Source organism: Leucopleurus acutus, assembly GCF_964270905.1.
Source record: "Leucopleurus acutus genome assembly, chromosome: 3".
In the NCBI taxonomy this organism is placed as follows: domain Eukaryota; kingdom Metazoa; phylum Chordata; class Mammalia; order Artiodactyla; family Delphinidae; genus Leucopleurus; species Leucopleurus acutus.
In genome coordinates, this window is record NC_139145.1 from 110,057,753 (window position 1) to 110,069,045 (window position 11,293).

Below are 11,293 nucleotides of genomic sequence, written 5' to 3' on the forward strand. Positions count from 1 at the left end.
GGATGTAAATAAATATTCATGTAGAATCCAGTCTTAACAACAGGATGAACAAGAAGCTGTGTGGCCAAGTCTTTTGTGTATGAAACCTTGGGTCGTAAGGCACTGGGGGGTAACAAGAACTAAGTTTACCAAATCTAAATATTTTAAGAGAGAAATTTAGTAGTTCAGAGGATAATGTTTACTGACTATGCATGCTAAAAAACAAAACAAAACAAAAAATCCCTGCTACCTGCAAGAACTTGTCTGAAACTCTGATAATGCAAGAAATAAAAATGAATGCTAACAAAAATTCACTATTCCTGGAGAGATTGGTTCAAGATGGCGGAGTAGAAGGACGTGCTCTCACTCCCTCTTACAAGAACACCAGAATCACAACTAACTGCTGAACAATTATCGACAGGAAGATACTGGAACTCACCAAAAAATATACCCCACTCCAAAGACAAAGGAGAAGACACAATGAAACGGTAGGAGGAGAGCAATCACGATAAAATCAAAGCCCATGACTGCTGGGTGGGTGACTCACAGACTGGAGAACACTTATACCACAGAAGTCCACCCACTGGAGTGAAGGTTCTGAGCCCCACGTCAGGCTTCCCAACCTGGGGGTCCAGCAACGGGAGGAGGAATTCCTAGAGAATCAGACTTTGAAGGCTAGTGGGATTTGATTGCAGGACTGTGACAGGACTGGGGGAAACAGAGACTCCACTCTTGGAGGACACACAAAAAGTAGTGTGAGCATCAGGACCCAGGGGAAGGAGCAGTGACCCCGGGGGAGACTGAACCAGACCTACCTGCTACTGTGGGAGGGTCTCCTGCAGAGGCAGGGGGTGGTTCTGTTTCACCATGGGGACAAGGACACTGGCAGCAGAAGTTCTGGGAAGTACACCTTGGTGTGAGCCCTCCCAGAGTCTGCCATTAGCCCCATCAAACAGCCCAGGTAGGCTCCAGTGTTGGGTTGCCTCAGGCGAAACAACCAACAGGGAGGGAACCCAGCCCCACCCATCAACAGTCAAGTGGATTAAAGTTTTACTGAGCTCTGCTCACCAAAGCAACAGCCAGCTCTACCCACCACCAGTCCCCCCCATCAGGAAACTTGCACAAGCCTCTTAGATAGCTTCATCCACCAGAGGGCAGACAGCAGAAGCAAGAAGAACTACAATCCTGCAGCCTGTGGAACAAAAACCACATTCACAGAAAGACAGACAAGATGAAAAGGCAGACAGCTATGTACTGGATGAAGGAAAAAGATAAAACCCAAGAAAAACAACTAAATGAAGTGGAGATGGGCAACCTTCCAGAAAAAGAATTCAGAATACCGATAGTGAAGATGATCCAGGACCTCGGAAAAAGAATGTAGGCAAAGATCAAGAAGATGCAAGAAATGTTTAAAAAAGAGCTGAAGAATTAAAGAAGAAATGAACAGAGATGAACAACACAACTGAAATGAAAAATACACTACAAGGAATCAATAGCAGAATAACTAAGGCAGAAGAATGGATAAGTGACCTGGAAGACAGAATGGTGGAATCCACTGCTGCAGAACAGATTAAAGAAAAAAAAAATGAAAAGAAATGGAGACAGCCTAAGAGACCTCTGGGACAACATTAAACACAACAACATTCTCATTATAGGGGTCCCAGAAGGAGTAGAGAGAGAGAAAGGGCCCGAGAAAATATTTGAAGAGATTATAGTCGAAAACTTCCCTAACATGGAAAAGGAAATAGCCACCCAAGTCCAGGAAGTGCAGAGAGTCCCATACAGGATAAACCCAAAGAGAAACACTCCAAAACACATAGTAATCAAATTGGCAAAAATTAAAGACAAACAAAAATTATTGAAAGCAGCAAGGGAAAAATGACAAATAACATAAAAGGGAACTCCCATAAGGTTAACAGCTGATTTCTCAGCAGAAACTCTACAAGCAGGAAGGGAGTGGCATGATATACCTAGAGTAATGAAAGGGAAGCACCTACAACCAAGATTACTCTAGCTGGCAAGGGTCTCATTCAGATTCGATGGAGAAATCAAAAGCTTTACAAACAAGCAAAAGCTAAGAGAATTCAGCACCACCAAACCAGCTCTACAACAAATGCTAAAGGAACTTCTCTAAGTGGGAAACACAAGAGAAGAAAAGAACCTACAAAAACAAATCCAAAACAATTAAGAAAATGGTAAAAGGAACATACATATCAATAATTACCTTAAACGTGGATTAAATGCCACAATCAAAAGACACAGGCTTGCTGAATGGATACAAAAACAAGACCCATACATATGCTGTCTACAAGAGACCCATTTCAGACCTAGGGACACATACAGACTGAAAGTGAGGGGATGGAAAAAGATATTCCATGAAAATGGAAACCAAAAGAAAGCTGGAGTAGTAATACTCACATCCGATAAAATAGACTTTAAAATAAAGAATGTTACAAGAGACAAGGAAGGACACTACATAATGATCAAGGGATCAATCCAAGAAGAAGATACAACAATTATAAATATACATGCACACAACATAGGAGCACCTCAATACATAAGGCAACTGCTAAGAGCTCTAAAAGAGGAAATTGACAGTAACACAATAATAGTGGGGGACTTTAACACCTCACTTACACCAATGGACAGAAAATTAATCAGGAAACACAAGCTTTGAATGACACAATAGGCCAGATAGATTTAATTGATATTTATATGACATTCCATCCAAAAAAAGCAGTTTACACTTTCTTCTCAAGGGCACACGGAACATTCTCCAGGATAGATCACATCTTGGGTCACAAATCAAGCCTCAGGAAATTTAAGAAAATTGAAATCATATCAAGCATCTTTTCTGACCACAACACTATGAGAAGAGAAATGAATTACAGGGAAAAAACCATAAAAAAACACAAACACATGGAGGGTAAACAATACGTTACTAAATAACCAAGAGATCACTTAAGAAATCAAAGAGGAAATCAGAAAATACCTAGAGACAAATGACAATGAAAACACGACAACCTAAAACCTATGGGATGCAGCAAAAGCAGTTCTAAGAGGGAAGTTTATAGCTATACAAGCCTACCTCAAGAAAGAAGAAAAATCCCAAATAAACAATCTAACCTTACACCTAAAAGAAGTAGAGAAAGAAGAACAAACAAAACCTGAAGTTAGCAGAAGGAAAGAAATCATAAAGATCAGAACAGAAATAAATGAAATAGAAACAAAGAAAACAATAGCAAAGATCAATAAAACTAAAAGCTGGTTCTTTGAGAAGATAAACAAAATTGATAAACCTTTACCCAGACTCATCAAGAAAAAGAGGGAGAGGACTCAAATCAATAAAATTAGAAATGAAAAAGGAGAAGTTACAACAGACACCACAGAAATTCAAAGCATCCTAAGAGACTACTACAAGGAAATCTATGCCAATAAAATGGACAACCTGGAAGAAATGGACAAATTCTTAGAAAGGTATAACCTTCCAAGACTGAACCAGGAAGAAACAGAAAATATGAACAGAACAATCACAAGTAATGAAATTGAAACTGTGGTTAAAAATCTTCCAACAAACAAAAGTCCAGGACCAGATAGTTTCACAGGTGAATTCTATCAAACATTTAGAGAAAAGCTAACACCCATCCTTCTCAAACTCTTCCAAAAAATTGCAGAGGAAGGAACACTCCCAAACTCATTCTATGAGGCCACTATCACCCTGATACCAAAACCAGACAAAGATACCACAAAAAAAGAAAATTACAGACCAATATCATTGATGAATATAGATGCAAAAATCCTCAACAAAATACTAGCAAACAAAATCCAACAACACATTAAAAGGATCATACACCATGATCAAGTGGGATTTATCCCAGGGATGCAAGGATTCTTCAATATATGCAAATCAAACAATGTGATACACCACATTAACAAATTGAAGAAGAAAAACCATATGATCATCTCAATAGATGCAGAAAAAGCTTTTGACAAAATTTAACACCCATTTATGATAAAAACTCTCCAGAAAGTGGGCATAGAGGGGACTACCTCAACATAATAAAGGCCATATACAACAAACCCACAGCAAACATCATTCTCAATCATGAAAAACTGAAAGCATTTCCTCTAAGATCAGGAACAAGACAAGGATGTCCACTCTCTCCACTATTATTCAACATAGTTTTGGAAGTCCTAGCCATGGCAATCAGAGAAGAAGTAGAAATAAATGGAATACAAATTGGAAAAGAATAATTAAAACTGTTATTGTTTGCAGATGACATGATATTATACGTAGAGAATCCTACGGATGCCACCAGAAAACTACTAGAGCTAATCAATGAATTTGGTAAAATTGCAGGATATAAAATTAATGCACAGAAATCTCTTGCATTCCTATACACGAATGATGAAAAATCTGAAAGAGAAATTAAGGAAACACTCCCATTTACCATTGCAACAAAAAGAATAAAATACCTAGGAATAAACCTACCTAGGGAGAGAAAAGACCTGTATGCAGAAAACTATAAGACACTGCTGAAAGAAATTAAAGATGATACCAACAGATGGAGAGATATACCATGTTCTTGGATTGGAAGAATCAATATTGTGAAAATGACTATACTACCCAAAGCAAACTACAGATTCAATGCAATCCCTATTAAATTATCAATGGCATTTTTTACAGAACTAGAACAGAAAATCTTAAAATTTGTATGGAGACACAAAAGACCCCAAATAGCCAAAGCAATCTTGATGGAAAAAAACGGAGCTGGATGACTCAGACTCCCTGACCTCAGACTATACCACAAAGCTACAGTAATCAAGACAATATGGTACTGGCACAACAACAGAAATATAGATCAATGGAGCAGGATATAAAGCCCAGAGATAAACCCACACACCTATGGTCAACTAATCTATGACAAAGGAGGCAGGGATATACAATGGAGAAAAGACAGCCTCTTCAATAAGTGGTGCTGGGAAAACTGGTCAGCAACATGTAAAAGAATGAAATTAGAACACTCTCTAACACCATACACAAAAATAAACTCAAAATGGATTAGAGATGTAAATGTAAGACCGGACACTATAAAACTCTTAGAGGAAAACATAGGAAGAACATTCTTTGACATAAATCTCAGCAAGATCTTTTTTGATCCCCCTCCTAGAGTAATGGAAATAAAAACAAAAATAAACAAATGGAACGTAATGAAACTTCAAAGCTTTTGCAAAGCAAAGGAAACTATAAACAAGACGAAAAGACAACCCTCAGAATGGGAGAAATTATTTGCCAATGAATCAACGGACAAAGGATTAATCTCCAAAATATATAAACAGCTCATGCAGCTCAATATTTAAAAGACAAAAAATGCAATCAAAAAATGGGCAGATGACCTAAATAGACATTTCTCCAAAGAGGACATACAGATGGCCAAGAGACACATGAAAAGCTGCTCAACATCACTAATTATTAGAGAAATGCAAATCAAAACTACACTGAGGTATCACTTCACACCAGTTAGAATGGACATCATCAGAAAATCTACAAACAACAAATGCTGGAGAGGGTGTGGAGAAAAAGGAACCCTCTTGCACTGTTGGTGGGAATGTAAATTGATACAGCCACTATGGAGAACAGTATGGAGGTTCCTTAAAAAGCTAAAAATAGAATTACTATATGACCCAACAATCCCACTACTGGGCATATACCCAGAGAAAACCATAATTCAAAAAGACATATGCACTCCAATGTTCATTGCTGCGCTATTTACAATAGCCAGGTCATGGATGCAACTTTAATGCCCATCAATGGACGGATGGATAAAGAAAATGTGGTACATATATGCAATGGAATATTACTCAGCCATAAAAAGGAACGAAACTGGGTCATTTGTAGAGACATGGATGGATCTAGAGACTGTCATACAGAGTGAAGTAAGTCAGAAAGAGAAAAACAAATACCGTATATTAACGCATATATGTGGAATCTAGAAAAATGGTACAGATGAACCAGTTTTCAGGGCAGAAATAGAGACACAGATGTAGAGAACAAACATATGGACACTAAGGGGGGAAAGCAGTGGTGGGTGGGGGTGGGGGTGTGATTAATTGGGAGATTGGGATTGACATGTATACACTGATGTGTATAAAATTGATGACTAATAAGAACCTGCTGTATAAAAAAATAAATAAAATAAAATTCAAAAAAAATTGCTTTAAAAAAAATTCACTATTCCCACCAGATAGTTTGTGGTCTAAATGAATACAGTAAGGGAGAAATCTCTGAACAATGAATGATCAGTTATGTTTCATTCTCTGCCAATAAATTCTGCAGAGCAAGGATGATGCAAATTCTATCTACACAATTTGAACAAACACACACACAGACCTTGGCCAAATCATTGTCAGAGTGAGTATAGGGGAATTTATCACCCTCTCAAGTATTAATGTCACTCTCTTGTTCATTTATTTACTAATAACTGTGCATGGCTGCATTTATTAATATTAGAGGAATATCCAAATAACTGGGTCAATGCTAGATAATCAATATAAAGGGTATTTTTAAAGCAAAGAATTCTTCAGGCATTAAAATAAATCCAGAAACCAATAGACAGTGTTCATTAGTTATTGACCTTTTGCGTGCGTAGACATAAACAGAGAAAACCTTAAGATAAGAGTGCTTGTGTTGACTCAACTAGTTACTGCTCTGTGATTCACTATGAACTTGGCAAGTCTGTTTCATATGGATCTTACATTTTCAATTTTTACCCCTCACATGAAAAAGTAAAAATTCTTCTGAAATTAGCCCCAAACTAATGACATCTCTTAACAGTGATTACAGATTTGCAAAGAACTTGATGCTTGGGATAAAGTACAATACAGTGGTTGAGAGCATGGACTGTGGAGCCAGACTGCCTGGGTTCACCTACAGGCTCAATCACTAAATTGATGTATAATCGTCTACATTAGCTATGTCTCTAAATCTTTTGGTATTGCAGTTTCCTCGTTTGCCAAATGGGGAAAATAAAAGCATGTGTCTCATCGGAGAGCTAAGATTAAAAAGGGATAACAAAGTAAAATACTAAGAATGAGGTGTAACGTAGAAATCACTCAATACTGTTAGCTATTATTACTATTTTAAAATACCATCAAGGAGCTATACCATAAGTGTTTGTTTGTTTCCCTACTGTTGTATGAGTTCTTTCTTTGTTTTAAGTGGAGGGTGAGTTGCCCTGTTCCTCAAGGTTCTCCCACTACTTTCTCTATAATTCCCTCCTAGTACTTCCCACCCAAACCAACTCCTTTTCTCTATCTCCTTTCTATGTCTTCCCTCTTTACTGGATGCCGTTGTCCTTTCCTCTCTGTGACCTTCAACCTTTACTTCCTGAAAATGCTGAAAAGGACAGCACCTGGGCTCTTGGATTGGTGGAGCCTAGACTCTGACAGCCATCCAGGTCATTCACTGTGGTATTCACACATTGTTTATTTATTCATTCACTTATTCACTCAACACATAAATTGATTAAGTGCTAGCAGTGTGTCAGGAACTCTGCTAGAAAATAAAAAACAGCTCTCTTGAAGCTACACTCCCCTTGGGAAGAAAAATGAAGCATAACTTATCATAGCGAGTGGTATGGGCTATAACAGATGTCACAGCACAGGGGACAATGGGAACATAGAGAAAGGCCTTTTAAATTGGCTGGAAAGGGGAATGAGAGCCATGTCCGAAGTCAGCTCGTCCTTGATTCCTCTCTTGCCCTCACCACACCACATCCAATCCATTTGTTGGTCTGAATCCTCCATCTCCATGTTGGAGAGATGAGAATTCACTTCTCTCCAGCTCTTCTGCCACGCCCCATTTCACACACAGGTGACCACAATAACCTCCTAAATGATCTCCCTGCTGCCACTCTTGCTCTCCTACAATCAAATCTACATAGAATAGCAAACATGGAACTTTGAAAACATTCATCTACTCACGTCTTTCACCTGCTGAAACCCTTCAGCGCTTCCTTCAGTGCTTCCTGGAAATAAAATCTAGTCATTTCTAAAGCTACAATGCCCTATATAGATAAGAAACGTAACAGAGGTAAAGCTCACACACACCTGGGACAGCCTTGGTTTATCTCCCAGTTCTGCTACTTACTGGTTGTGTGGCTTTGAGCAAGTCTCTTAGGTTCTCAGTTTCCTCTATGGATAATGAATGTTTCAATAAGCTAATGTTAAGCTGTTCTTGGCTCATAGGAAGCTCTTTTCTAAGTATTAGATATTGTTACTATTTATATGAAGTGACCTCTGACTATCTCTCTGTCTGTATCTCCTACTTTCTTCTTGATCACTGCTCTCCAACTACAGTGAACTTTCTGTTGTTCAAACACACTACCTAACTTGGGCCAAATCTTAGCTGGCTGGCTCTTCCTCAACATTCCCACATCAGTTTAAGTATGACTTTCTCAAAGACGCTTTATCACCCCCCCTGCCCCCCACCCTATGCCATTTCCTATGATGTCATTCTGCTTTATATTCATCTATTCGGAAGTACTTGGATTGTTTGTTTACTTGTTTATCGCTTACCTCATGTAACTAAGGAGATTAGGTTTAATGAAATCCAAGACAATGTATGACTCATCCACTGATATATCCCTGGAGACCCAGACTAACATGTAGCACATAGAATGTATTCAAACAATACTGTCAACGGATGGATAAATGAGTGGATAGGTGGAAGGATGGATGGATGAATAGACGGAATGATACTTAAATTTTGAGTCTTAAGAATGAACTGAAGTGGAACTGTAGAGAACAAGAGAAGGGACTGTCAAGCAGAAGGAACTGCATGCAAATAAAAGGGAATAAGAAGGTCTATGAATGCAATTGTAAATTCTTGCAGAGACTAGAAGCATAGAGTGAGTATGAGAAAGAAGTGGAAGCTGAGTCTGGAGAGACCCTTGATGGGAGCAGATCACTGAAACTCAGCACAGTATCTTTTTTCATAGACCAGAGTCCACAAATTTGGAATCACAGAACACTCATTAGATGGATATATAATTTACAGCTAACAAAAACAGTGGATGTATACTTATCCAGTTACTAGAAAGGGGGTGGGGAGAAGAGAAGGGAAGGGAAGGGGAGGAAAGGGAAGGGAAGGGAAGGGAAGGGGAGGAAAGGGAAAGGAAGGGATGGGAAGGGATGGGAAGGGAAGGGAAGGGAAGGGGAGGGGAGGGGAGGGAAGGAAAAAAGAAATGGAGGTGGGGGAAAAAGTTGGCTATCAGCCCTCTCTCTATCTTCTTTACTTTTTTCAAACTCTGTCCTCCTGAATGTTTAATAGTCTTCTTTTTTTAATATAGAAAATTTTTGAGCAGTGTTGAAGAAAGCAGAAGTTAAAAATATGCCCAGCCCCACATGTGAGCCTTTTTGCACAGTCTGAAAGTAATCTGGGAAGTTACTGAAAGCCCACTTGCTTCTTTAGCACTTGGTTCATTATTTTGTTATGATTGATTTCTTTTAAACCACTGTTTTCAACCTAATAATATTTTAGCTAAAAGTGTTCAGCAATGAATAGATTAAAACTTCATCCTCTTTTTTTTTTTTTTTTTTCTTTTTTTGCGGTATGCAGGCCTCTCACTGTTGTGGCCTCTCCCGTTGCGGAGCACAGGCTCCGGACTCGCAGGCTCAACGGCCATGGCTCACGGGCCCAGCCGCTCCGCGGCATGTGGGATCCTCCTGGACCAGGGCACGAACCCGTGTCCCCTGCATCAGCAGGCGGACTCTCAACCACTGTGCCACCAGGGAAGCCCCATCCTTTATTTTAATGATTCCATAATCCCATTCCATGCCCCAGTACTTCAATTTTTATTTCAATTAGTCCTAAAAAAATTGTTACCACACTCACCTTTCTGTAGTGCATGGGTTGCTATTAAGGTAGAGCACATCCATAAGATGCTCTTTATATTTATCAACATCTTGTCCTAGAAAGAAAAGAAGAAAAACACAAAGTAAATCATAAGCATTCAGGTTTGTGGGAGGCCATACATCACATTCTGTTTGTGCATTATAGGTAATAAGAGTACAAGAAGCAGCTCCTCTTGGATTGTAAAAACAGGAGGAGACTTGCAATAGGAGAAGTTGTCCCAACACTTTAAATTATTAGTTTGACTCTCACCCAATGTGGTAGTTACCAAAATAATCCCAGAACCCAAACTGGGGACATATAACAATGTGGATGTGTGGGGCAACCACAACAGGGTAGGCTGTTGGAAGAACAATATAGACCACAGCCTAAGTAACTAGTGGCTAGGAGCTGGCACAAGGAGGGAGGGGCGACCACAAAATCTATTTAGAAACAGGAAGTTGGTCATAGATGGAGCAAGAGAAGATGGGGAAGCTATTGAGAGAGATGTTGCAAGAAAGGGATTCACATCAAATGTGAGGTAGGAGGAAACCTGTTGGTGGTTCATGCACACGGTATCAGAACAGAGAACAAGGATCTCAGTAGGCTTTTTAAAGCACAAATTCAATTTAGTTTCTAGGAGGCTGAACAAACAAAATACATATATTATAAGAAGCTGTTAATTACAGAAAAGGCCAGTGCTTGCCATGAGTTTTAAAGCAGTTCCAACTGTCTGAAGGGTAAAGAATGAAAGAAAACACCCTGTACTGAGAGTCAAGAAACCTGCCCTGGCTTTGCCATTAATTTATTGTGTGAAGACATTTAACAAATCTGGGTCTCAGCATGGTCCCTTCCAGCTCAAATATCTATGAAGCTATCATTATGAGGAGGATAACTACCATTGTTGGGGACCATCTAGAAATCAAAGAGCTAAGCTCAGAAGAACTGCAGAAGGCTATTTGATCTCTACAGTTATTCCCTTCTCAGTTACCTTTAGGACTGTTCTATAACAGCCATTGTTGATTGGCTATCCTGTAGCCATTCCTCCTTCTCTTTTCTAACAAAACTCTAATTCCATTCTAGTATCTACCCTCCTTCACACAGCCATATACTTCAGTGGAACCTGGGTCAAACCCCGGCTCAAGGGGATGATACTGATTATTCTATGTCAATTACATTGTTCCCATTTCTTTTGCCAATGACTGGTTTTGGAGTGAGTATATGATGCAATTTTGGCCAATGAGATGTGAGAGGATCTTGCGTGAAGGGATTGCTCCTGGGAAAGGTATATTCATTTTAAGAAGAGAAAAAAGGAAGTGATGGTTGCTTTTCTTCACTGGACATTATCAAGATAGGATATACCTCTTGAAACTGTTGTATCTATCTTGCACCCATGAGTATATAAGATACCCTCTGGGATGA

The 11,293-nt window shown here is 39.1% G+C and overlaps 1 protein-coding gene across 4 annotated transcripts in view; it reads right to left on the reverse strand.

The window, feature by feature from the left end:
- Positions 1–9,944, reverse strand: part of VCAN (versican) — a gene marked incomplete at both ends in the record, with an annotated part of 100,571 nt that extends 90,627 nt beyond the window's left edge. For all 4 annotated transcript variants that reach the window (XM_082836359.1, XM_082836357.1, XM_082836358.1 and 1 more), the window contains one exon: positions 9,875–9,944. In XM_082836359.1, coding sequence (XP_082692485.1) covers positions 9,875–9,944 — 70 coding nt within the window. The remainder of the gene's footprint in view (positions 1–9,874) is intronic.
- Between the last annotated feature and the right edge of the window lie 1,349 nt (positions 9,945–11,293).